The following is a 27084-nucleotide window of genomic DNA, read 5'->3' as shown; positions in this document are numbered from 1 at the left end:
CCGTCAGGCTGCCCCGTCATCCTGCTACTTTTAATGCTCAGGTGCACTCAGGAACCACAGAGCTGGCCCAGAGGCCTCATTTACAGGGAGAAGAATCTTGGGTTTGGAGAAGTTAAATGCATTTCCTAAGGCTATTCAGAGTTGGACAAAAAAAAAAAAAGTACTGAAAATACCATAGCATATCACTTCACGCCTAATAGGATGACTATAATCAGAAACAAGGAAAATATTAAGTGCTGACAAGGACGTGGGAGAAACTAGAACCCACATGCACTGTTGGCAGGAATGAAAGAATGATTCAACACTGTGAAAGTCAATGTGCGGTTCCTCAAAAAGCTCAACACAGAATTACCGCATGACCCAGCAATGCCACATCTGGGACATACCCAAAAGAACTGAAAGCAGTGTTTTGAACAGATATTTGTACACCCATGTTCATAAGCAGCATTATTCATAATAGCCAAAAGTGGAAGTGAGCCAGTGTCCATGTTGAGATGACTGGACAGACAAAACGTGGTCTGTCCATACAATGGAATGTTACTCAGCCTTGAAGAGGAAGGAAATTCTGAGACTTCCTACAATGTGGATGAACCTGGAAAACAAGCTGCTGAGTGAGATAAGCCAGAGACATGAAAGACCAAATACAGGAAATATCTAGAACAGGCAAATTCAGGCTGTGGGGGGAGGGACCAAGGAGCAATGACTGGCTACAGAGTTTCTGTTTGGAGTGATGACAAAATCTAGAAATAGACAGTGGTGATGTTGGCACAAACACTGTGATTATAACTAATGCCACCGAATTGTTATATATTAGTTACTACAATAAGAGAATAAAAAGTAAAAACAAAGAAATAAACACCACCCTGAAAATCAGTGAAAGATGATCAAGAGTGGAATGGTCAAAGGAACCAGGAAGAGCAAAGGAGACCCGGCCCCGGCTGCTGAGCACCCTGCTGACAGATTCCTTCACCAGAGACTGATGTAAAGAAATGAACAGGATAGTAACAAAATGATGAAGACCATGAGTGTGGCCAGGAAGATCTTTGAGAAAAGGCTAAAAGGAATGAGGATTTTCTGTCAATCTCAAAAATATCTCAACGGCTCGTCTACCTCTGTGCGCCTGAGTCAATGCTCCTATTAGTGGAACTGTGAACAAGGGGGAAATCCAAACCCTTATGAACTTCTATTTCAATGAAAGAAAGAGGCAGCATAAACACAGGCTTTCTCCGAATTTGGCTGTGGGCTACCAGACGCTGTCCCCTTGCTATTTCAGCCTGAGTAAACACTGAGAGGTAAGGAAGCACCACACCCACCTCCAAGAAAGCAGACAGCTTTCACCAGCTTGAAGCACTTTAGGTAACAAGGCACTTTTTCAATTTAAGGCAATAAAAATAGTCTGTCATATTTCCACACCCATGGTCAACTTTTCCACCTCCAAATCACCCTGATTCATGTTGTCGCTGAAAAAACAAAAAGCTTCCAGAGCCACAGTCCCTGAGTTCAAGGCAAACGCAAAGCTGGCAGGGAGGAACCCCAGGCAGCCACACAAAGAGCCACTGTCACCTCTAGGCTCTCAGCACAAGCTGCCTTCGGAGGTCCCGCCCTGCTCAGCTCTGGCGGCAACCAGGATCCTAGACTCCCAAGATGCCCGCCACGGAGAACACCAGTGCCTGGAGGAGAAAGTGGCCTGCTCAGCGTTGGCCAGACAACACACTTCCCAGTGGAAGGAAACATCTTTCATCAGACTTTCTACCTGGAGGCATGCAACAAATGAGTAAAATCACCATTTCCAAAACAAAAAGCACCTTCCTTGAAAGCACCTGCTGAGGATGGGGACCTCTAACTCTCCTGCTCCCGTAATTCCTAAACCCCAACACAGAGCCCACTACCAACCCATCTCCCAAATCAGTGAGAAGTCTCCTGCCCTCACTGTAATGCTTCTGTTAGCATTTGGGGGGTTGGGAGAACACAGACAAAAGAAGAATGTTAAAAAAATATATATTCTCATTACACTTAGGTTCCTAAGGTATTAAGAGTTGGCTATGTATTTTCACTTAGGCGGAAGTTAAAGGCTCAGGTGTATCTAGTTACTGAATACCGGTTCAAGGCGTTTCAGGTGTTGGTGTAAGTTGAGTGCCAGTCTATCCCACCACCGGCCTCTGCTGTCAGGACAATACACTCTCTGGGACAAGAGGCTTTCAAGCTCCTTGACTGCTTCCTGTTCCAACAACAACAAAGAAAGTACGTTAGACTCGTACACTCCAAAATAAGGAACTACATTTAGTAACCAATAAGGTTGCCAAAGTACATTTAAAAAAGCCCATCTGCCATTCTATAAGGAGGCCAAGGACCCCTTTGGGGTCCAACCCTCTGGAGCAGGCCCGAACCCCTGAGGCATCCCTACTTTTCTCCTGCCAACCAGTAGAGTGAGCGTATGGAGCTCTGTGAACACTGCATGATCCTCTCTGCACAGCCAGTCAACGGATGCTGGGCTGCACACAATCAAGTTCTAGGCAGCCAAGCACTGGTCCGGGGCTGCAAGCCCACGTGCTTCTGGGAACACAGCAGGTCAGAGGGCCGACGGTGTGAGGAATGGGGTGGGCAGACAGTAATGAGCAGTGTCTTCATCCAAACACCCCACCTTAACAGGAAGACTTTCGGGCCTAGATTTATACACAAACTGTTCAGTTTTTGTGGTTCATGGATCTCTTTCAACATCTAGAGATTCCCCTCAGAAAGTGCAGCACAAACCCCCGTATACTTGCAACTGTGGGGTTCACAGACTCCCCAAAGCAATCCCATGGATCCTCTTGGGTTTCATGGACCCACGTCAAGAAGCCCAAGTTCCGTTATCCTCTTTGTAAAACGGCACTTTTCCATATAGAAATGTTAACATAATAAAAGTTAACTCTAGCAACCTCACAATGTTTTGTAGAGGGAGGGATGGGAACAAATCTCTGATTTGTGATTTTAAATTATTTCCAGGCAGACCATGCCAGTCGTCAGGCAAACACAAGCAGATGTGAGGTTTCCACCTCAGAGGTTTCTGGAGACCTCCCAAGTCACATGTGGAGTCCTGACAGAGACTCAGGCTCAGGCTGCAGAGACTCAGTCTGGGGCTCCCTGCATGGCTCCGTCCAGGACCCCCAGGCCCTTCTGGTGCATGCACAGCAACTCACAAGCAGATGAGATGGCTGGTCCTCTTCGGCCGTCTCCCCACTAACCCTGGAGACAGCAGGCTGCCCACATCAAGCCTGCTTTCGTGACATTACTGTATGCTGACCAAATACGTGGAAAATGCTGCCAGGCAGGCTCTCCTGCACAGCTTACCGATGACCCATCGGTAAGCCGGGGGTCAGGGCTTGTGCTCTAACCTCATACATGTGAAGTCGCTGCAATATTTCAACAGTCCGAGACAAAATCCGTGTATAAATCCACCCAACAGTAAAACAGCGCAGAAAGAGTGGTAAATTCTCATGGTATCTAAAATGAAGACGGACACCAGCAGTTTAGCAATCTGATTTATTCATGGCAAGACAATTATAAAAAGTGACAAAGCAGATCGAATTCGTAGCTTTTAAAAAGATATATTCCAAATACTGTCAGTTGTACACAATTTCCTACACCACAAACCTGCATTCTTCTAGCCAGCCACCATTTCCTAGCGCACTCGCTAGGGTAAAGTAAGAACAACCGGAAATCTTCTAAGCTGGAGGTCAGCAAACCAAGGCCAAATCCTGGGCCCACCAGCTGATTTTGTATGTCCTGCAGACTAAGCATGGTTTTCGCATTTTGCAATGGTTAAAATAAATGAAAAGGAGAACAGTCTGTGGCATGTGAAAATTATATGAAACTCAAATTTCAGTCCATAAATAGTGTTGGCATACTGCCCCTCTGGTTCATTCACATTCCTCCTGGGGCTGCTTCTGCCCAGGGGCAGCTGAGGTCAGCAGCTGCCACAGAAGCCGGAGGACAGACCAGCTGACCTTCTACGAAAGTCATCTACCAACCTCGGGTCTACAGTCATCTAACTTCCTGGCTATGACCTTTTTTTTTTCTTTCTTTGATGAAGAAAATCACCTATTAACTTGTTTTAACCATTTGTTTTGCTGTTTGGTGTGAGAAATGTTAATAAATTTACCTAATTTGTCATAAGAAAGCTTCCAATGTACATGGACATCACAGGAGTAGCGACTCTACCTTGGTTATCTCATTTCTAGAAGGGCTTTTAAGTGAATGGCTCAATTTTCTGAATTAATGAATACTTCTAAATGAAATATGGGCAAAATATGCAGTTATTTTTCTTTTCCCTAACTTTAAAGGCCATTTTCCCCAGCAGTGATTTTTAAGTCATTATCATTTCTGTATGAACTTTATATCCGAAAGGTTTTTTTGAAAGAGCTATTTAATAACACAAATTTTTCTCATCCCTATGTGAAAACAAAGGAATAAAATTTCTTAATACAGAGTATGTTTAACACTGATCAAACAAAAAAAAAATCATGTGCTGTGTACTTGAACTTTTAAAGAAAATGTTAGTTTTCTTTTTCAGATTAACACCTGCTTGAATTTCCATTAGAAGAACACATCCAGCATGGCTCTTACCACCTCTGTCCTGCTGCTTTCCCCCACATTTAAATTCAGCTGACCAATACTCAGAAAAGTCAACGTACCAAAAGACAGTGAGTTAAGGGGGTGAGGGGGTGCACAAAAAGGGTGAAGGGAATTAAAAGGTACACTTTCAGTTACAAAATAAGTAAGCCATGGGGATGTAATGTACAGCATGAGGACAATAATACTGGATTGTGTAAGTGAAATTTGCTACTGAGTAGAAAAAAATTTTGTAACTATGGTGATGGATGTTAACTCGACTTACTGTGATGATCATTTTGCAAGACAGAAATATCAAATCATCATGTTGTATACCTGAAACTAATATAATGTTATATGTCAATTACATCTCAATTTAAAAAAAAAAAACAAAACAAAAAGGCAAGCGAAAAGCCATTTGTCTGCCCCCGTGCCTGTTGCACAGCGATCTGAGTTATAGAAAATTCACTTCAGACTTGCAGACATTTCCTTCTATGTCACACAACACTGACTATGCAAAGCAAGTGGGGAATTCAACTGCACAGTGGATTTGACCACAGCACAAAAGGACTAAGTTCTTCATGAAGAGATTTACCTCAAGTGGTCGAAACAACTTGGTAGGGAAGTAAATTTTGACAGGTACCTGGAAAAGATCTCACCTCAAGGAAGGGTGGCTTTTCAGTTTGTTCCAGTCACTTTTTGCGCATTGAGAGAGCTCGTGAGCTTCTTTCCAGTTCCCATTGGCCATCGCGGTAGAAATGTCACTCAGCATGTGTGCGGCAGCTGCGTATCTGGGGGCAAAACCCCACAGCATCCAAGTTTCAAATGTGAATGAACATTCACATAACAAATACCACATCCTCTCCTCGAGATCTACTTCTGAAGGGTAAAAGTGTGTTGTTTGAAAATATGAAGGGTATTTAAATCTGAGTCTAGTAAAAACACAGTACTACTGCCCTGAAGTAGCCTGAAACACTGAATATAGGCCAGCCAGCTAGAAAGATAAAAACCTTCGCACCGTATTATTACATAACATGTTCCATTATATAAATGTAGTATTGACCAGCTCATCGGTTTTGATTCTTAGTACTCATTCGTTCATTCAACAATCTGGCAGCAACCCCAGAAACATGGAACTGACTGCGAAATCACATTAGGGCGTAGATCTGGTAACAACCATTTGGTCAGAGAGAGCCCGGCAAATGCTGCCCAAAGAGACACTCTTTGGGAGACAGCAATGCTGAAAGGTTATGAAACCACTTAGCTGAACAAAGACAACCTCTCATTGCATCTTTAGGTACCAAAAACAAAGACATTTGCCCAAGTGACACTTTGAGTGCCTGGTCATTGTATTTTGGGCTCACACCTAAAAGAAAAGCAAGAGATATCATTATGGGCAAGTGTGCTCAAATAAGAATAAAAGAAATTGCCTCTAAATGTAAAAATTTGCTCATGAACTCCTCGATCTAATTCTCTTATAAAATGCTACCGGATAATTGTAAGGTTGATAAGAAAAGAAAATGCAACAGGGAGAGAGCTGTCCGGAGGCTGGCCCAGGCCCGCAGGAGCTCCTCCATGGTCAGGAGCATCAGGAGCGGCCCCCACGCTCCCAGCCCGGTGGCCCCGACCAAGCCCCACCTTCGAGGGGCCATTGAGACCAACCCCATCGTGCTCATCTCCCGGTCCACCTCCAGCACCAATGGAAAGGGTTACCAGCTCTCGTCTCCTCCGGACCTCCCCAGTGCTGCTGGCAACTGCCCCTTCAGCACCCCCCCCCCCCCCCCCAGTCTCCTGCCTCCTCTAAACCCCGGGTGAGAACACGGCTTCCCCCTTCCTGCCGCACCCCCAGCCCTCTCACGTCGGGGCTGGCTCTTCTCACAGCCCTCCTACCCAGGGATGGCGGAGACTCCCCTTCTTCCCAGCTGCTTCCAAATCTTACTCTCCCCTTCCTGAAAGCCCCCCATTCCTTGGAAGCCTGTGCTCCCTCCTTGCGGGCACCGCCCGCCTCCTGTCTTCGGTCTTGCTCTGCCTCGTGTCTCCAGCCACAGTGGCCCGAGACTTCAACGTCTGTGAGGATGAAGAGCACGCTCCGTCTCGAGACCTCCTGGCCCATAACCCTTTCCCCACCTCCCTTCTGCTACCCACATGCCCACGGCCGCTCAGAACCGCTGTCTCCGAGGCACTGCATCACCCTCAAAATCTTCACTTTGGGCATTTCATTCACTGACCGCCGCCGCCAATCCTTCCGGCTCACTTACTGACGGCAACAATTCTCCAACTCCACCGACAGCCCCCGGGGACCCCCTTCTCCAGCCATCGCGCCCCCTGTCCGGCAGGCCTCCGTGCCCTCCCCGGAGGTGAAATCGCACTGGACGTCGGGCCCGCGCTCGTCACGGCGTCCACGCCGACCACGCCGACCACCTCCTCTGAGCCCGCACCCAGCTCCCTGAACCGAGCTGAGGAAAACGCCAGGGCCAGGCTGGTGGGCTTCCACGCCTCAGGCCAGCCCTGCTCCCCCGGGGAGCCTGTCCGCCTGCCCACCCTGCGGGGGGGGAGGGGGGCCCGCCGCACCCTCCCCCTCCCCCTCCCCCGGGGCAAGCTTCCCCATCAGACCTCGCCCGCAGGGACAGAGGCCATGCGAGGGGCCCTCTCGGCTTCCCATCACGGCAGCCTCCGCCGGTGCTCCGGACCGCCGGCCCTCCGGTGTCCCCACGGCTCGCCCTCCTCTGGCTGTCCCCGCTTCCCTTCCGGTCAGGCCCTCCTCTCCCGCCGCCTGTCAGGGCGGGAGCGCACACACAGCCGCGCGGCCGCCCGCTCACACAGCAGAACAAAACTGCCTGCCTCACGCTGCCCTGCGGCAGCAGCTCACTCCGGGCCGACCTCTGCCTCCCCGTCCCCCCAGAACGCCTACTGTCCTCACCGGCACCCTCCACCAGTTTCCCTGGAGCGGCTCTTAGCGCAGGCCACCAACTGCACACCTCTCGCTAAATCCAACCGGTCTGCTTCCGGCCGCACATCTACTCAGCCTCCGAGTGACGGCGGACCGCGACCACCCCTCCCTGAGCCACTCTCCTATGGATGGCTTCCATGTTCCTGTTCTCTCCCTGACCTCTGAACGCTGGCTGCCACAGCTCAGTCCGCCTCCTCCCCCTCGGGTCTCTCCAGTTCCAGGGCTTCCAACACCGTCCACGGGCCGGTGGCTTCTCTCCAGGCTGGAGCTCCTCCCTGAGCTCCTGCCAGCAGGTCCGGTGCCAGACCTGAACGGCTAGGGGGCATCCCAGACGGCGATCCCCACCCAGCGCCCGCGCCCCTCCCGCCATCCCTCTCCTGATCCCCGGGCTCACGGATGGTACCACCAGCCCAGTCAGAACCCCAGAGCCACCTATGACTCACGCCTGTCCTTCTCCCGCTGTATCTAGTCAGAATCATAATCAAGGCTTGTCGCTCCTCCTTCCAAAATATCTCGTACATATTCACCTCGCCGCTGCCACCAGCCAGTCAAGACCTTCGCCTGGGCCACCAAAGTTAAGTCAGCCTTCTTGTGGCCTCCCTTGCTTCCTTTCACCCCCTATTCCACGGGATGCTTTTGGAAAATGTGAAACAGATCACTGGCCTGCCTAAACCTCTTCATTGGCTGCCCATTGCTCAGAGAACACCACTGAGTCCACTCACGGGCCTTCTGAGGCTGAGCATCCCCGGCCGTGCATTCCTGTCCAACTACTGCCTCTGAGGCTGTGGCCACACAGGTCTTCTGAGTTTCTCCACCTCAGCAAGCTCGCTCCTGCCTCAGGGCCCAGAGCACGCGCTCCCTACGTGGCCCAGAGGCACACACCCTGCATGGCTAGCTCCCCCTCAATCCTCAGTCTCAATCCAAACATCACCTCTCCGGGGACACTCTCTACAAAGTGGAACTTGCCCAGCCTGCCCCTCAATCATACACGCTACAATTCTTCTGTCTTATTTTCTATCTCTCCCAGAAAACATAAACCTATGGTGGCAAAGACCCTCTCTGTTCTTGCTGCAACCCCACCACCTAGGCACATAATAGGTTCCCAGCACTCAACTCATGTATATTGAATAAATGAGGAAAAAGAAAAAACAGGATAAATTATTTCAAGTACCATCGTGGCCAATAAGAGTTCTCAGACCAGGTATCGTATTACCAGGTATCATATAATTACCATTCCTGAAGTCAGTTAAATCCAATTTCATTTACACGTTAAGGTCCTTTGGGTAAAAGGAGTTTTACTTATTATTTACAGGATACCTACTTTCTCAAAGGAATCTGGCATGGTTTATTTTTTTCTCCTAGCTCCCCACTTTTGAACCTGTCAACCATGGTTTTGTCAATCACAGAACTAAAAAGTAATCTCCCCTAGATATGCCAGTAATCAGGACAATTATAATGCTAACTAAGACATACTAAGCCATCCCCAGGGGCCAGGCTCTAAGCACTTTACATGTATTAACACAGATCTGGAGGAATATACTATTATTCTCCCCGTTACGGATGAGGAAACTGAGGCCCAGGGGTGGTTTCACGGTTCATTAGTAGAGAGATTGGAACTTGGCTTCAGGGTACACAGTCTCACGAAGGAGAACAGCATAAAGTCACTAAAAATGAAAAGGTAAAAAGATATGAGACAACTCAAAACAGAGTAAGGACATATTCTTATTATTAGAATTTATTCCAATCAGACACAAATAAGACCGTGAGCTTCCTGAGAGCTAAGCAAACTGGGCTGGAGTCCATTTATATCAACGCTGCTTTGATTCAATAATTTCAATGTTATTTTTTAAAGCACACATTAGACAAACATAAATGACTCTCCTAAAATCAAATATCAGAACCAATTTCAGTTACATTTGAGTCATAAACTTTAAGTCAAGAATCAAAAGTGCCATTTTAGGAATCTGAATTAATCTCTTATAAATGATGGGTTTTTAAAAGAAATCCAAGTATTTTTTTCCTCTAAGACCAAACCATTCTTTACCAAAACCTACTTTTGCCAGTCAAACCAAACATTAACTGAGTCCATATACCAAAACAGATTGGTGACAATCTCTAATCAAGCATATGCATGATTCGAGTATACACACACAAATTAGTATTAGCTTTATCTGAAGTGCTATTGTTAGGAAAACATTCATCCTCAGTCTTGTTCGTGCCAACAACATAGTCACAAGGCAGGTTTGTTCAAATGTCTGTATTTACAAAATGTTTCCTGCTAAAGCTATTTGGGAATATGAGCCAGGGAAAATTTTTGTAGTTCTAACTCAAAACTCATTGGTTTTGGCAACCTTAATCTAAGCACTTTTCTACATTCTCCTTATAGTCTCAAAAACGTATACAAGTAAGGCAGAAAGACAACAAAAAACAAAAAATTTCAAAAACTGCTTTGGCTATGGACTTAGGTTTCTACTGTAACTGGCAAGTAACAATAATGAAACCTTTTACGTACATGTAAAGTGACACAGTTATTACGAGCTAATATGATCTTACCTAATGAGATCGTCTCGGTCTTGGAAGATTTGGGTCTTCCGATTGATGGTGTATCTAGGAAACTCCATCCGGCCAAGACTGACCAACAGCACAGGAAAAAGCTGCCCCTGACCACCACAGGCGGCTTCCTCATCTTCCAGCGAGTCCGTCAATGTAAACAGCAGCAAGACCCGAGAGAAAACAGCTCGGGGACCTTTACAGACTCGCAGTGACTGTCCCGCCAAGACTTTAGCTCTGAAAAATATACAGTATAGAAATAACTTTCAGGTTTTTTTTAAGAAGCATTTGGATGTTAGATTTTACAAATTATTTTCAGAAAAAAATAAAGATAAGTGGCATTCATTATTCTAAGCCTAAAGTAAATCTACCACTTCCAGTTGTTGTGACCCTGGAGCCTAGCTTAACCTCTCTGGGGCTCAGAGCCCACCTAGGGACATGGTGAAGATTAAATGAAATTCTATCTCCAAATGGTTTCACACATGGTTTAGCTCATAAAAGAGCAACACAGATTTACACTGGTCATGAATGTGTAAAATACCAGGAAAACTCCCAAAAGTATTACCTATTTGACATTAGCCATTCTCACCTCTTGACAAGTGACATCCAGATTAAATAGTTCTTTATTTTAAATGTCATTATTTAGGTGCCTGGCTGGCTCAGTCAACGGTGGAGCATGTAACTCTTGATCTTGGGGTTGTGAGTCTGAGTCCCATGTTGGGCACAGAGATTACGTAATAAAAATTTTTTTGGAAAATATAAAATAAAACAAAATGTCATTATCAAAAGCTGTTGATTAGGTAGCATGATTTTGTGAACCAAGAAATGGTACCAAGATTTGGTGCTGTTCTGTGATGTGCAATGTGGTCCAGAAACATCTCCATTCCAGGGTAACCTCAGAGTAAATTCAGTTTGATTCTGGATGCCTTCAAGGTAGGCCTGGAGGTCTGAATTAAATTCAGGGCTACATGGGCCCTCTGGCTCTTACAGCTTGGATACCATCTAGAACAGGGTTTCTCAAACTTGGCACTATTGACATCTGGGCAGGATAATTCTTTGTGGGGGAGGAGGGTGCTGTCCTGTGCATTACAGGGTATTCAGCAGCATCACTGGCCTCTACTCCCTAAATGCCAGTAGTACCCACCTCCCTCTTCATCATGACAATCAAAGATGCCATGTTCCCTGGAGTGCAAAGTCCCCCCCAGTTGAGAACCACTGGCCTAGTGGAAGACCTCTCTTTCCTATCCATCCCAGAAGCTATTAACCCAAAAGCAGTGCTGCATCTCTAGGCTGCTGTAGAAATTAGTGCCACCATCAGATACATGAGGGGACAGGGGTGAGACTCCTATCACACCACTAATGACTTGAGAACCACTAATGACTTGAGAACCACTCATGTACAAAGACTGATACAAAGTGTCTACTTCCTCTATCTCCATTCAGAGCCCCAGGGATGCCCCAGGTGGCGAAGTCTCTGAGTTCAGAAGGAACTATTAAACATGGTAAAATGAACAATGACTATCTACTGGGATTAAGAAAGTATAAATAATGTGCCTTTTTCTGTTTCTTCCTGATAACACAGAGCACGGTAACAATGCACTGCCCTCCTATGGGGCTGTCAGAGACTTGGGTTCCATTGCTGGGATCTACAACAAAATGAAGAAATAAAGTACAATCTTGAAGGGAAGTGATTTTAGCACAACTAAAATAGCCTTGAGAATCTTATGTTCCTACAAGTCCAAAGTCAGGGATAAAAAAAAAAAGTTAACCTTATTTCTTTTATTTCTGTTCATATGCTTAGTGCTTATGCTGAGAGAGGGCTGCTAATTTTAATGTTCACTTACTTATAAAATGTTATATAAGGATAACATAAAATACTTAAATACAATTAAAGAAAGGACTTAGACGGGGCGCCTGGGTGGCTCAGTCGTTAAGCATCTGCCTTCAGCTCAGGTCATGATCCCAGGGTCCTAGCTGGATCAAGCCCCACATCGGGCTCCCTGCTCGGCAGGAACCCTGCTTCTCCCTCTCCCACTCCCCCTGCTTGTGTTCCCTCTCTCGTTGTCTCTGTGTCAAATAAATTAAAATCTTTAAAAAAAATAAATAAAATGAAATAAAGAAAGAAAGGACTTAGAATGCAGGATACAAAATCAAGGTACAGAAATCTGTTGCATTTCTATATACCAATAATGAAGCAACAGAAAGATAAATTAAGAAAACAATCTCATTTACAATTGCACCAAAAATAGTAAGATACCTAGAAATAAACCTAACCAAAGAGGTGAAAGACCTGTACTCTAAAAACTTAAAACGCTGATAAAAGGAAGATGACACAAAGAAATGGAAAGACATTCCATCCTCATGGAATGGAAGAACAAATATTGTTAAAATGTCTATACTACCCAAAGCAATCTGCACATTTAATGCAATCCCTGTCAAAATAGTAATAGCATTTTTCACAGAACTAGAACAAACAAGCCCAAAATTTGTATGGAACCACAGAAGACCCAAAATAGCCAAGGCACAATTCCAGGCTTCAAGTTGTATTACAAAGCTGTAGTAATCAGTTATCTCTACACCCAACATGGGGCTTGAACTCACAACCCCAAGATCAAGAGTCCCATGCTCTACCAACTGAACCAGCCAGGCTCCCACAGAGCTTCAGTCATCAAAATTGTATGGTGCTGGCACAAAAATAGACACACAGATCAATGGAACATAACAGAAATTCCAGAAATGAACCCATAATTATATGGTCAATTGATCTTCAATAAAGCAGGAAAGAATATCCAACGGGAAAAAGTCTCTTCAACAAATGATGTTAGGAAAACTGGACAGCAACATGCAGAAGAATGAAACTGGACCACTTCCTTACACCACACACAAAAATAAATTCAAAATGGATTCAAGACCTAGGGGCGCCTGGGTGGCTCAGTCGTTAAGCGTCTGCCTTTGGCTCAGGTCATGATCCCAGGACCCTGGGATCGAGCCCCGCATCAGGCTCCCTGCTCAGCGGGAAGCCTGCTTCTCCCTCTCCCACTCCCCCTGCTTGTGTTCTCTCTCTCGTTTTGTCTCTGTCAAATAAATAAATAAATTCTTTAAAAAAAAAAATGGATTCAAGACCTAAATGTGAGTCAGAAAACCATAAAAATCCTAAAGAAGCGCACAGGCAGTAACCTCTTTGACAGCAACTGTAGCAACTTCTTACTAGATATGTCTCCTAAGGCAAGGAAACTAAAGCAAAAATAAACTATTAGGACTACATCAAAATAAAAAGTTTCTGCACAGTGAAGGAAATAATCAACAAAACTAAAAGACAACCTATGGGATGGGAGAAGATATTTGCAAATAACATATCCAATAAGGGGTTAGTATCCAAAATATATAAAGAACTTACAAAACTCAACACCCAAAAAACAAATAATCCAACTTAAAAAATGGGCAGAAGACATGAACAGACATTTCTCCAAAGAAGACATCCAAATGGCCAACAGACTCATCAGGAAAAGATACTCATCATCAGGGAAATACAAATCAAAACTACAATGAGATACCACCTCACACCTGTCAGAATGACTAAAATCAAAAACACAAGAAGCAACAGGTGTTCAGAAGGATGTGGAGAAAGGGGAACCCTCTCACACTGTTGGTGGGAATGCAAAGTGGTGCAGCCACTCTGGAAAACAGTATGGAGGTTCCTCAAAAAGTTAAAAATAGAGCTACCCTGTTAGCCAGCAATTGCACTACAAGGTATTTACCCAAAGAATACAAAAATACTAATTCGAAGGTATACATGTACCCTGATGTTTATAACAGCTTTATTTACAATATCATAAATTAATCTGCAATATCAACATTTTAAATGTTTTTACTGTAACAATATCCAACAAAACCTTTTTAAAATCACTGCACCAATTCCAGGCTGATTCTTGCCCCATGTGCAAACTGAAGGCTGTTTGGCCAATTTGAGAAAGGTGTCCACCAGCCGCTGTTTCTGTCCGTTGGGATTCGCCAAGTGGAAGGTCTTCGCCAGGGTTTTTAGTTCAGGAGCAGAAAGCAGTTCAAGCACTTCAGAGAGTTCTTGCAACTCAGACTCTGAAATGGATTTAAAAAAAAAAAAAAAACAAAAAATGTTAAACGTTAAACATAGTTGCAAAGATTTTACTATTTTCTAGCTCTATTTAGGAAGAATGAAGCTTAGTTAGATACAAATATAATGAAATTCTACTGCAAAATTGTAATTAGTAGAGGCACCTGGGTGGCTCCATTGGTTAAGCATCCTACTCTTGATTTCTGGCTCTGGTCATGATCTCAGGGTTGTGAGACTGAGCCCCGCATCAGGCTCTGCATTGAGCATGGAGCCTGCTTAAGATTCTCTCTCCCCCTCTCCCACTGCCCCACCCCCCCTTAAAAAGAAATTGTGATTAGTTTGCCAAACCAATTATTACAGAATATGGAAAACAGGTATCTCATAAAAGTTATAAAATAGAATTTCTCACTAAAAAGTAAAGGAAAGTCTGAATAAAACAGACACATACGGATAGCTACTATGTTTTGGACATCCTCCTAAAAAACTCACTGGTGTATTTGCTCTCTGATTACAAGGCCTCCAACCCGATCTCTCCCAAACAGGTCAGAGAGTAAACTTGACCATCAGCTCTCCTCCCTCCCCACAGGCTCCGGCTGGACACCCTTTCGTGGGTTCACTCACTCAGCATACATCGACATGTCTGCTATTATGGGAGCCAGACACCATGCTAGACCCGGGATTCAACTGAGTCAGACCTGGCTGGTGTCTGCCTTCAAGACATTTACAACTTAGGGCAGTGTCTTCTTCCTCCATTTGGTAACTACTTACTGGGTGCACACTGCATGCCAAGTAATGTTCGATGGCCTTGGGCACACTACAATGAACAAACCAAGTCCTGACCCACAAGGAGCTCACCTCCCTGCATAATAAGCAAGTCTATGTGTCATGTGCTGATAACTATTATAAAGAAAGACAAAACTGACGAAGGCAAAGCGAACGTGGCGGGAGGGCTGGGTATGTACCCACGGCAGTCAGACAAATCTCTGATGAGCTGACACAGAGCTGAGTGAGATGAAATGAGGGAGCACGTGCGGGGAGCCAGGGAGCGTGGGGCAGCAAGTACGAGGCTCCGAGAGGGGAGTGCACCGAGCACGCTGAGGAACACCAAGGGCTCTGCGGCCCTGGTGGAGCGAGCAGAAAGGGCAGAGAGCCCGGGCCCATGGGCTCGTGCAGATCAACGGCAGGACTTGGACTTGACTGAGTGCAACAATGAGCCACTGGGGTTCTGGTTTTGTTGCTTAAAGGTCATTTAAAGGTAAGTCAAGGCTCACCTGAGATACCCGCCAAACTTGTGAATTTATGAATCTGCATTAAATGCTCCAAGTCAGGTAAGGACAGAAGCTCCCAGGCGACCCTTAGGGCACTGACATGTGGGAAGCAGTGCTCCAAGCAGGGCCCTGTGTCCCGCTGCCTAGTCCCTCACATTGGAGCTTCATCATGGCGCCTCTCTGCCTTTGCCCCCAACCCCACCACCTCACCTAACCTCACCTTACTAACTGCTCTCCTCGACAAACTTCCACACAGACACCACCTGGCTTTCGCCTGATTTGCTTATTTCAGTCTAAACTGTCAGCAATTTAAATAAATAAATAAATAAATAAATAAATAAATAATAAACTGTCAGCAATTACCCAAGACTCCCATTCTCCCTCCACTTACATTTCCAGTACAATACTGCATTCAGTATGGGTAGGTGCTTAAGGAATGCCACTGACAAGACCAGCAAGGCTACCTAAGTCTCCTCAGCTTAACTCAATGAACTTCAAAACTCTAAGAGCTCTATGTGTGTGCAGGAGGGGGTGGACGAAGCTTGAAGAGGCAATATTAGCTGCAAGCAAATGAGTTTTATTCTATCACAAAGATGAGGTGTCTGAACAAGTCAGATTCCTGCTGGAAGGTGAGAGCTGACAAAGAGTTTTCTCTGGCAGCCCATGGCCACATAGCTATCCAGAGGGGACTTTATCGTCCTAAACATGAGTCAAGAAAACAATAGTAGTCTTCATCCAGGCTAAGAATGGCTTTAACAGGAATAATGAGTTGTCCTAAGGTTAAAAACTCAACTAAAACAAAAACAAAAACAATTACTATTTACCAGGCACCAACTGGGAGATGACACCATACTAGTTATCACCACTGTTCTGCAGGATCTTAGTTCTTCATGTCCTATTTTCATTTTACATTTCCTTTGACTAATCATACCTGTCTGCAGAAAGCCTGTTTGCTGCAATTCTCCAATCACAGGTGTTAGGTCAGAGGCAATCTCTTCGTATTCCAATTTATTCATCTTAATCCAGCCGAATTTACGTTGAAAAAGTCTTACATACAACTTCTGACCACTAGCTGCAATAAAGTTAAGAAAAATAGTGAAAAATATCTCTTCTCAACACAACCAATATTCACGTTTTAAAACTGAGTTTAAAAGTAAAACATATTCTATTAAAAATACACTTATGCTGAGGCACCTGGGTGGTTCAGTCGGTTAAGCATCTGACTCTTGGTTTTGGCTCAGGTCATGATTTCATGGGTCATGAGACCAAGACCCGCATGGGGCTCCACGGAGGGTGTGCTTGAGTCTCTCCCTCTGCCTCTCCCCTCCTCAACGTGCACACTTGTGCTCTCTCTATATAATACATAAAATACATCTTAAAAAAGTAAATAAATAGACTCAATGCTTACTCAAATGATCTTCCAAGAAAATCTTTCTCTTCCTTTGGAAAATATTATTTCAGATAGAGGTCCCCATGGAGACATCTCCTTGCCCTGTGTGCCTGTCACCACAGGACAGGAAGAGCATCCAGGGTGGGAAGCCCTGGGCCAGCTCTACCACTTCTGAACTCTACAAGTCTATGAACCTCACTGAGACTCCATTTTCTCTTGTTAAAAAAAAGGGGGGCTGGGGCAATAATACCATCTTCCCAAAGTTCGTGAAAAGATTAAACAAGATGAGGTATTCGATTATTGGTGGATTAACCACTAAAAAGTTCCAATACTGGTAGTGGTTATTGGCCATTTCAAAATTTCGAAGAACCAGGATTCCCATTTTCCAGCCACCACCGTTTTTCCTCCCTTAGAGAAGCCCTACCCAGAATTCTGGTTATTTTGTTCTCTGCTTTCAGTTTAATATGCATGATTCTATTGTTGGCTGAAAATAATCTGAAAAGATTTTTCAAAATATGTATAGCTTTGGTAAGGCAGCCATCCCTAACTCAGTGATCTTGGTAAAGTTATTTAATTAACCTAATCACAGTTTTCCTGTTATCTGGATTATCTTTAAATTTCTGCCAATTCTAAAATGCTGTAATTATACTTCTTAAATCTTCAACTTTTTTCCCCTTTTTTCTTTAAAGAGGCCAACTCGATTAGCACTTATTTTCACACAGAGACATTGCAAATGATATCTGTGGGGAGCCATACACAAGAATCTACAGAACTTGCACTAAGTGAACTATTCATACTTCTCAATTACACAGAAGCACAGAGCCATGACTACTCGAATGCTCACATGAACGCAAGCAGCACCCAACCAAAGATCTGTGACTTCTGTAGTAAGAGTCAATGTGGTATCATTTATGTCCATGTTCTGGTGAGGACAGCACAAGTGGAGATGGAGGCTGTGTGGATAATTTATGCAACACTGCCCAGAGAAGTATCACTCACATGTTAAAAAGTAATACAAAGACTGTAATTCCACTGTGTTTACTTAAAACAAAAACCCTCCTCTTGAACATTACTGGTAATATTTAAGATATTTTTTTAAACTCAAGAGTCAGACCTGACTGCAAACTATGAGAGATCAGCGTAGCCCCCAAGTAAGCTTTTCCTACCTCAGGGGGAACTTGGTTCCATAAAGCCATCATGGCCCGTTGGATTAGCAGTGCAACAAGGGCGGCTTCTGCTCCAAATCTACACTGTCAGCATAGAGCCACCACCAGCTCCCAAGGAACTGAGCATAGACCAATATTTTTAAATGCACCAATTTAGCCTGAAAGTTTCCAATTCCTCCACACCCTGACCTTAAAAGCAGGGCCCAGAAACCTAAAATATTATTGGAGGAAAAAAACATGCCTTAAGATACCTTGGTTTGTTCTTTCTTGTATTTTACCTCATTTTTGAGAAAATGGTGTGTGAAAACAATAGAACAACCTAAGTTAAGCTTGATTACATGCTCAGAATGCAAAGTACCCTTTTCTAAATCACTTTTTTTTCTTTTTTATCCTGGAAAAGGCTGTTTTACAACCATCAAATACACATATAAAGGAAAAACAGCTGCTTCCATTAAAACCAAAGTACGCCTTGTAAGGAGATGATGCCGCAGAAGCAGACGTTACCAGACACAAAATCCTGTCTCTTTTTCAAGCATATTCTTCTCAAACCTTGTAGCTGGCTGATTTCCGTGAGTATTCCTGGAGGACTCACAGAACCACACTGACTCCTTGTGGTCATTAGATTACCGGCCATATCAGGACAGCAAATGGAAAACAAAAACTTGGAAGCACATAAGGTTGATACCTGATAACTGATAAAATTTAGTTACAATTTCCTGCTCATGTTCATCGAAGAGCATCCGATCCTCTTCGTTCTCAAATACAGCTTTCAGCACCACCAGGAAACTCTGAAGGTAGTAAGGATGACTTGGTGGTACTGTAATTGTTTTATCAGGAACATCACAGCTTGACCCCTGCTCCGAAGGAATTCTGCAAGTGATTTCATTCTTTAAGTCACTGTCACCTTCCAGAAGGTCCTGGATGTTACAACCCTTAGAATCATCATGTGTAGAACTATGAGATTTTGCCTCCCAATCTGACAACTGTGTTTTAGCATCTGAAGCAACAGTCATTTTTACTTCTTCACAACTACCTGCCTCACATTTTTCAACATCTTTACCATCTATTCCTGTGATAGTCTCCCACTCAAGACTGTCCTCTGAAGTAGATCTCAATGGATCCCCCAGCGTTAAATTTGGTGAAAGTAACACAGAAGCGTTATCTGAGAAGGCAGGGGTGAGGGGTGATCTCCCACATTCCTGGGTAGCCTTTTGGCTTTCAGCTTCCAGTACTTTAGTGCCTTCTACAGTACGTTCAGAAGTTCTCTGTTCCTTCAGAGAGTCACAGGTAAACACATTTTCCTTTTGAGAACTGTTCTCCAAAATTTGATCCTTGTCCTCAGTCTCTGAACACTTATCAACTGGGCTCCTAACCACTGTGGATGAGGGACTCTGTGGACTCTTACTGGCAAATTCTTCATTCTTCTTACCTATTGATCTTTTAGCCTCTATGTATCTTCTGGACAATTTAGATGATAGGCTTCCCAAAGTAATGACTTTCACATTATGATGTCTCAGCTTATCTGGACTTTTGCACGCCAAGTCATTATTATTTTTAAAGTAGGGGCTGGTCTGTTTTATGCCCACTTTTGCTGAATCACTTTGGTCAGGGGTTAAACTTGTCTGTGATGGTGACAACTTTTCTGGTGTTACATTTTCTAAGACAGTATTGGTTAAATTTACTGGAGACCCATTTGAATTCTCTAAGCCAACATGACTCAGATCAACTGGGGCGATGTCATTGTTAGCACACTTTTCATCAAGATGCCGGTTTAAGTCGTATCTCGGCACCATTTTACTACAAATGGGGCACGCAAGTTTAGCAGGTGGGACATTGTTAAAAAACGAAATAATAGAGTTACACTCGCTTTTTTTAGTTTTACTGATTGATAAACTTCTACGAGCTTTTTTCTTCACAGGAGATTTCCCTCCGGACATAATGAGTATTAGAAAAATGGGGTGTTTCCAGTAATAAAACCCAGGATATCACTGGGGAAAGACAGCACTGGTATACTTTTACGTCCCTGACTTGAAATAATAGCAAGTGGGATTCTAATTCTATTTGACTTCATGTTTTTCATTTAGTCAATTTCTTCTTCCTACAAAATAAAACACACATGGATTAAAAACTTATGAATTCAACAACGGGGGGGGGGAATAAAACATGCAATGGCAGTATCCCTTGAGATAAGGAGGAAAATCCTGGACTTGGGACAGAAGACCAGGGCTCTACTCCCAGGTCTACATGCAATCTCGGTGTGACTCTTAGCCATAAAACGAGCCCAACCCTGCTCCGCAGGGATAATTTCTGAGACTTCTTACGCTCTAAAATTATCCATTTTTTTTTTTAAAAGGGAAAATCTGACTACTCCAGATCCCTTTTTTAAAACCACTGCATCAGTAATTTTTTCCGGGCGAGAGAATGCCTATCTATGTGCACGATCCCCAGAGCCCCTTCAGTCTCACAGGCCGGTACAGAGGAGCTCTCCAAGTCGCGGGCATTTGTCAACACGCTTGGGGCCCCCACTGCAGCTTCGGCCACCGAACTTCCGAGGCTCTGGGGAGCACGGCCAGCCCTTCCCCCTGGGGCCGCGTGCGCGCACCTGGGACACGCACCTGAGACTTGCACCCGGACTCCGCCACCACGCCCTCCCGTCCGCCCTTCCTCCCCCCTCCCCGCCCGGCCGCCTCTGGCCGCCCGCGGGAGCCCCTCGAGCTCGCAGCGCCCACCGGAATGCCAGCCCGCGACCCCGGCGGGCCGCCCCGCGCTTCCCACCGGGCTCCGCGCGCCCAGGCATTCCCAGCCGATCCCCGCGTCTCGGCTCGGCACAGGCTCGGCAAATGGAGGCCCGAGTGATCGATCCTCCTCCCTTCCACAGTAAAGGTTTTCCCCCATCCAGAGTGGCCGAAGCTGGCCAAGCCGTCCGGGGGGGCCCCCCGAGCACCCCCTCCTCCACACCTGGAGACCCCTGTACGTGCATTCGGAGGGAACCCCTGTCCCGAGCGGGTGGGATGGTGGCCTGTGGCGGGGCGCACTCAGTGTCGCGGCTAAGCGGCCTCCTGCGGGCAGATGCACACGGGGGCGCCGTAATCCCGCGCGGACGGCTCAGCGCTGCGCTGGACTTTCCCGTGGATGTGCTGCCCGCCGCCTTGCTGCAGTAGATGGGACTAACCTCAGGAGCAAAGGAACAATAAAATGTAGTCAAGGAGTTAGGAAGTAGTGAGTGTGGAGTAGTCATTATTTCTGTTTTTCATATGGCTTCGTTGTGAAGTTATACAGTTTAGTGTATAATGCTCCTTAACAACGGAAAAATTTACCTGAAACACTATCACTCAGCTCTTGAGCACTGATACCAGCTGGTTCCAGCATGCCCATGAATGATCCGGAATGCCTGAGCGCAGGGGCCCCGTGTTGCCCTTTACCCGTGCTTACAACTGGGGCCAGCACGGTGTAATTACTCCGTAAATACGTGGAAGATGAATACATGAATAAATGAACAGGGAAAAAATAGGGAATTCACCAACAAATATGTATTGAGTGCCTACCTCCCGTCACGTAATGTTCTTGATGCTCGAAATATGGCAGTGAACAGAATGATGAATGGGAGAAAAATCCACGCCTTCCCGGAGAATGCATTCTGGTGGAGGAAGAGAAAAAAACAGAAAAATCAACGATGTAGACAATTAAAAGATGAATACTTTGAAAAGAAAGCCAGGAACCTCAGGGGGATGGCAGGGAGGATTACAATATGAGAGTGGTAAGGAAAGGCTTCACTGAAGAAGGTAACCTTTGAGCAGACTTGAAGGAGGTAAAGCGGTGAATACTTGAGAGAAGGGAATTGTTAAGCAGATGAAACAGCAACAGGTAGTGTTCCCTGAGGTAGAAGCTTGCCTAACAAATCTAAAAACACCAAGAAGGCCGAGACAAGTCCCTGGAGCAGAAGGGAAGTGAGCAAGGTAGCAGAGGGCAGGTCATGTAGGGTACCAAACATTTTCTGTAAAGGGCCAGGTAATAAATGTTTTAGGCTTTGCTGGCCATAGGGCCTCTGGTCACACTGCTGTTGTGGTGTGAAAGCAGCCATAGAGGATATGTAACATGAGTGTGACTGTGTTACAATAAAACTTTATTTAAAATAGCTGACCACATTTGGCCTCTGGCTATAGTCTGCTGACATTTGATAAAAGGCCTGGCTGGTCATACGGATTTTAGCATTTACTGTGAGTGATAAGGAGGAACCACTCTGCCTGTTAAGCATAGATGATGGGGCCTGGGGGGCGGAGGGGGGGGAGTGAAAACAGGAGGGGAGCAGGGAACACAGAAAGCTAAGGAAGTAATCCAAGGAGAGATGATAGCGGCTTGGGTCAGAGGGCTAATGTTGCAGTTGTAAGAAATAGCCAAGATTCTGGATACATTGAGTAGGTATAACCAACAGAGTTTGTTCCTGGTGGGGCGCCTGGGTGGCTCAGTTGGTTGAGCATCTGCCTTTGGCTCAGGTCATGATCCCAGGGTCCTGGGATCGAGCCCCGCATCGGGCTCCCTGCTCAGCAGGGATCCTGCTTCTCCCTCTCCCTCTGCTGTCCCCCTGCTTGTGCTATCTCTCTGTCAAATAAATAAATAAAATCTTAAAAAAAAAAAAGATTTGTTTATGGTAAAAGATGTAAGGTATAAGGGAAAGAAAAACTTTGGCCCATCAACTAGAAGGATGGAGGGGAAAAAAAATCAAGAGTTCAGTTTCAGACACATGTCTTAGTCCACTCACAGACTGGATGGCTTACAAACAACAGAAATTTACTTCTCACATTTCTCTTGGCTAGAAGTCCGAGATCAGGGTGCCAGCATGGTCAGGTGCTTCTTCTGGATCCCAGGCTTCTCATTGTATCCTCACAGGGTGGAAGGGGCTAGGGAGCCCTGTACGGTCCGTTTTATAAGAGCACAGTTCCCATTCATGAGGGCTCCACTCTCATGACCTAATCACCTCTCAAAGGCCTCACCTCCTAATACCATTACATTGGGGCTTAGCATTTCAACATGAATTTGGGGCAGGAGGGGTGGGGCATACACAAACGTTCAAACCATGGCAACATGTAAGTTTGAAATGCCAGTCAGACATTGTTGTGGATGAAGACACTTGAATTTATTAAATCAGGTCAGGAAATAAAAATTTGGGAATCATCAGGCTTTATATGGTATCAATATATGATACCATGGAGTGACTACGAAAAGAGAATTAAAAGGTCAGGAAGACCGGACAGCGCAATAAAAAGAAGGGGGATGAGAGTGAGCGCAAATGAGTCTGAGAAGTTACCGGTGAGAAAGAAGGAAAAGAGCTAGCTTCCGGAAAACCAGGTGAATGATGTGTGTTGAGGATTGGGACGGGGTCAGATGCAGCTGGAATGGAAGATGAGTATTGAGGGCAACCATTAGATCTAACAATGTGGAGGTATTTGGTACCTTTGACAAAAGATATTGTGGAACAGTGGGATGATTGAATAGGATTCAAGAAAGATGGGGAGACGGGAATTGGAGACAATACAGGGACCCATTCAAAACCCGAGTTGGTATGAAGATTATTTTAAGCTAAAGGCATTTGGGATTCAACAGATACAGAAAGAAGCCTTCTTGGAGCTTCCCTTATCTGACTAAAAGAAACTTCTAGGAAAGAAGGCTGCCGTAAATTCCCTCTTTGGGGGGGGGGGAGTGGATGGGGGTGGGCTTTTATTAGCAGGAAGGAGACCTAGAGAATATCTACCATAAATTCTCTCTCCAGGGAAATCTTATGGCCACAGAAATGGAAAAACCACCCCCACCTGCATGAACAACCATTATCACAAACTTTCTGATCTCCCATTTGTTCTTCTAGAAACCCATGTGCTCTTCCCCAAAGACCTTTTCTAACCCCTTCCTTTCCCTAACTTTAACCATTTATCAAGCTACTTCTTTTGTAAGCTCCCATAAGTATATGAATAATTTTTCCCGTTCATCTTCTTTTGTCAGTTTAATTCACAGGCCCCCAGGCTCTAAATCTAAGAGGGCAGAGGAAAAGTTTTTCCTCTCCAACAACAGGAGGTGTAGACTTCAAGAGGTTTTGTAGTGAAGGAAAGCAGAGAGGTATAGCAGAGCTAAAAGGGGAGGTGGGGCTAAGAGTTTTGTTTATTTAAGACAGAAAAAAAAACAGTATGTTTATATGCTGATAGGAACATTCAGGTAGAGTGAAATCTGAAGCAGGAGAGAGAAAGGAGACTTGCTGGAGTAATATTCTTAGGTAGGTGAGGGGATGGGATACAGTTCACAAGTGAAGGGGTTGGCCAAGTAATGAAATAAATAGCATAGCACAAGAAAATCCCAAACTATTTATGGCACTGCAATAAATCCAGTCCCCAACATAGTAAATGTTGTAGGGTACTGAGGGAAATCTGAATGTTCAATAAATGGCTTTTGAGAATATTTTACCTATGTGGAAAAATGAAATTGGATCCCTACCTCACACCAAATAAATACAAAGCTAAAAGGCTAACGAGATTAAAGTAACAATTGTGAAAAGGAAACTTCAAAACTTTTAGAATTCAGGCATTCCTCAGAGATATGGGTTTGGTTCCAGACCACAATAAAGTGTCACAATAAAGCAAATCAAATGAATTTTTTGGTTTCTCAGTGCATATAAAAATTATGTTTATACCACACTGCAGTCCATTAAGTGTACAACAGCATTATGTCTAAAAAAAAACTGTATATGCCTTAATTTAAAAATACTTTATTGCTAAAAAATGCTAACCATCATCTGAGCTTTCAGCAAGTCATCTTGCTGAGCTTTCAGCAAATCATTGATCACAGATCACCATAACAAATACAATAATGAAAAAAGTTTGAAATATTGCAAAAATTACCAAAATGCGACCCAGAGACATGAAATGAGCAAATGCTGTTGGAAAAATTGTGCCTATAGACTTGCTCAACACAGGGTTGCCACAAACCTTCATTTTGTAAAAACGCAGTATCCAAACAATGAATCATGGAACACTACATCAAAAACTAATGATGTAATGTATGGTGATTAACGTAACATAATAAAATTACATTAAAATAAGCAGTATCTGCAAGCACAATAAAGTAAAATACAATAACATGAGATATGCCTGCATAAGAGATAATTTTATTATCCTGAAGGAATTATAGGATTCCTTAAATAAGAGAAAAAGTGCTACCATAAAATAAGAGATTGATAAACACGACTATAGTTAAAAACTTTCTAGTAATGGCTTTGTAGTTTATATTTTATTGGGCTAAAAATCTTGCATATAACAAGTATAAACAATGTAAAAATTATAAACAATATAAAAATTACAGAAACAAATGTTTCATTGCAATTTTAAATTATAAACAATTATAAAGTGTAAAAGAAAAAGTCTACTTGAAAACATTGGAGAATGACCAAAAGTAGGCAGAAACTGGAGGGCCAGCAGCAAAACTAGTAACAATGCATCATAGGATTTCAACATACCTAGATGAATTAGAGATGACAACAATAGCAAAAAGGATGAGATTATAAATGTAAATATATCACTATAAAGGTCTTACATCTTATATGCAGTGGTAAAATATTAACTCTAAGTAGACTGTTTTAAGGATGCATACTGTAATTCCTAAACAACTGAAAATCAATGCAATGTAGAGCTAATACATTAAGAGAGATATTCAAGTAGAATATTAACATATTTGATTTTAAAAACAGAAAAAGAGGAAAATAATTAGAAAATAGCAAAATGGTAAAACCAAGTACAACCAAACCAATAATTACATTAAATGTGCATGGATTAAAAGCTCCAATTAAAAGACAGAACCAGAGGAACCTGGGTGTCATTGGTTAGGCATCTGACTTCAGCTCAGGTAGTGATCTCAGGCTCTCTGCTGAGTTGGGAGTCGGCTTGTCCCTGTCCCTCCCCCTCCCCCTGCTCATGTTCTCTCTCTCTCTCAAATAAATAAAAATCTTTAAAATAAATAAATAAGATAGAACGTGTCAGACTGGACTTAAAAAGCAATTCCTAACTATGTGATATTATGTAAGAGACACAGGCAATTGGAAAGTAAGAATGGAAAATAACATATGATTCAAACAAACATCAAAAGAGCCATAGTATTATATTGAAAATAGACTTCAAGACAGGAAGTACTACCAGAGAAAAAGACGTCATTTTATAGTCAAAAGGGTCAATTCGTGAGAAAGACATAAAAAACCATAAATGGATATATACCTGATAATAGGTCTTCAAAATGCATTAAGCAAAAACTGACACAATTATAGGAAGAGAAAAATCCACAATCATAGAGATTTTAATAAAAAATAAATAAAAAATAAAAAAACATAAAGATTTTATATGCTTCTCTAATTGACAACTAAACAAAAAAATCACTAAGGATACATAATAACTGAACAAAAATATCTAAGCTTTGGACTAAATGAAATATAGAACACTATATTCAACAACTGTAGAACACATATTTTTTCCTTTTCCTAGTGGTATAAGTTTACTAGTTCTAAAAACTACTTGTATATTCTAGGCTTGAGTAAATGAATAAATATACTAACGATAATGGGAGCAAGATTTCTCACTGTTGGAAAAGGCATCACAAATAAGGAAAGAGTGAATACTAGAATTTAATCTGCAGGGGTATTGGATTAGAATCAGAGGTTTTGGTATGAACTCATATATGGAATACATATAACACACACACGCCACACACCCACAATTTTCTAGCTCTGGTGAGTGGTGCTAGGGGCAACAGTAGCAATGAGCACATTTAGCACCTACATCTGTTTGAAAATACCATTCTCCAAGAGGAACCAGGGTTCTGTGGGAAAATGGCCAATTCCAGGGAAAAGACAGGATAAGCCTGGAACATTTATTAGCCCCAGAAAATAAGGAAGTGCTCAGAGAATAATGGGAACATATCAGAACTCAGAAATTAGTTTGAAGGGCCTTCCACTGTACTGGCCCAGGACAACTGGAAAATCAAAATTCATAATAAAATGATTAAAAAACACTGAATAATATAAAAATCAGTCAATACTGAAATAAATGAAA

General features: G+C 43.7%; 1 protein-coding gene and 1 long non-coding RNA gene across 4 annotated transcripts in view; both read right to left on the bottom strand.

Moving 5' to 3' along the window:
• The window catches only part of FAN1 (FANCD2 and FANCI associated nuclease 1), a 29393-nt gene extending 8585 nt beyond the window's left edge, over positions 1-20808 (bottom strand). For 2 of the 3 annotated variants that reach the window (XM_025892954.2, XM_073882534.1), the window contains exons 1-8: positions 20620-20773; positions 18690-20102; positions 16380-16520; positions 13984-14185; positions 10094-10327; positions 5250-5381; positions 3375-3483; positions 2099-2218 (exon numbers count right to left, since the gene is read on the bottom strand). In XM_025892954.2, the coding sequence (XP_025748739.1) occupies positions 2099-2218; positions 3375-3483; positions 5250-5381; positions 10094-10327; positions 13984-14185; positions 16380-16520; positions 18690-19941 (2190 nt within the window). In that variant the 5' untranslated portion in view covers positions 19942-20102; positions 20620-20773. Of the gene's footprint in view, positions 1-2098; positions 2219-3374; positions 3484-5249; positions 5382-10093; positions 10328-13983; positions 14186-16379; positions 16521-18689; positions 20103-20619 lie in introns of all 3 variants that reach the window. The other variant, XM_025892953.2, reaches the window with a different exon arrangement.
• Positions 3509-5240, bottom strand: LOC141370836 (uncharacterized). The gene is made up of 2 exons (XR_012375267.1): positions 4047-5240; positions 3509-4002 (listed from the first exon to the last, which is right to left on the bottom strand). It is a non-coding gene; the product is annotated as an uncharacterized lncRNA (long non-coding RNA).
• Positions 20809-27084: the final 6276 nt, after the last annotated feature.

Source organism: Callorhinus ursinus, unplaced genomic scaffold (genome assembly GCF_003265705.2).
Source record: "Callorhinus ursinus isolate GAN/ISIS: 27379988/994484 unplaced genomic scaffold, GSC_fseal_2.0 scaffold47, whole genome shotgun sequence".
Classification (NCBI taxonomy): domain Eukaryota; kingdom Metazoa; phylum Chordata; class Mammalia; order Carnivora; family Otariidae; genus Callorhinus; species Callorhinus ursinus.
Note: the sequence above shows the minus strand (reverse complement) of the source record. Positions and strands in the feature narration are given on the sequence as shown.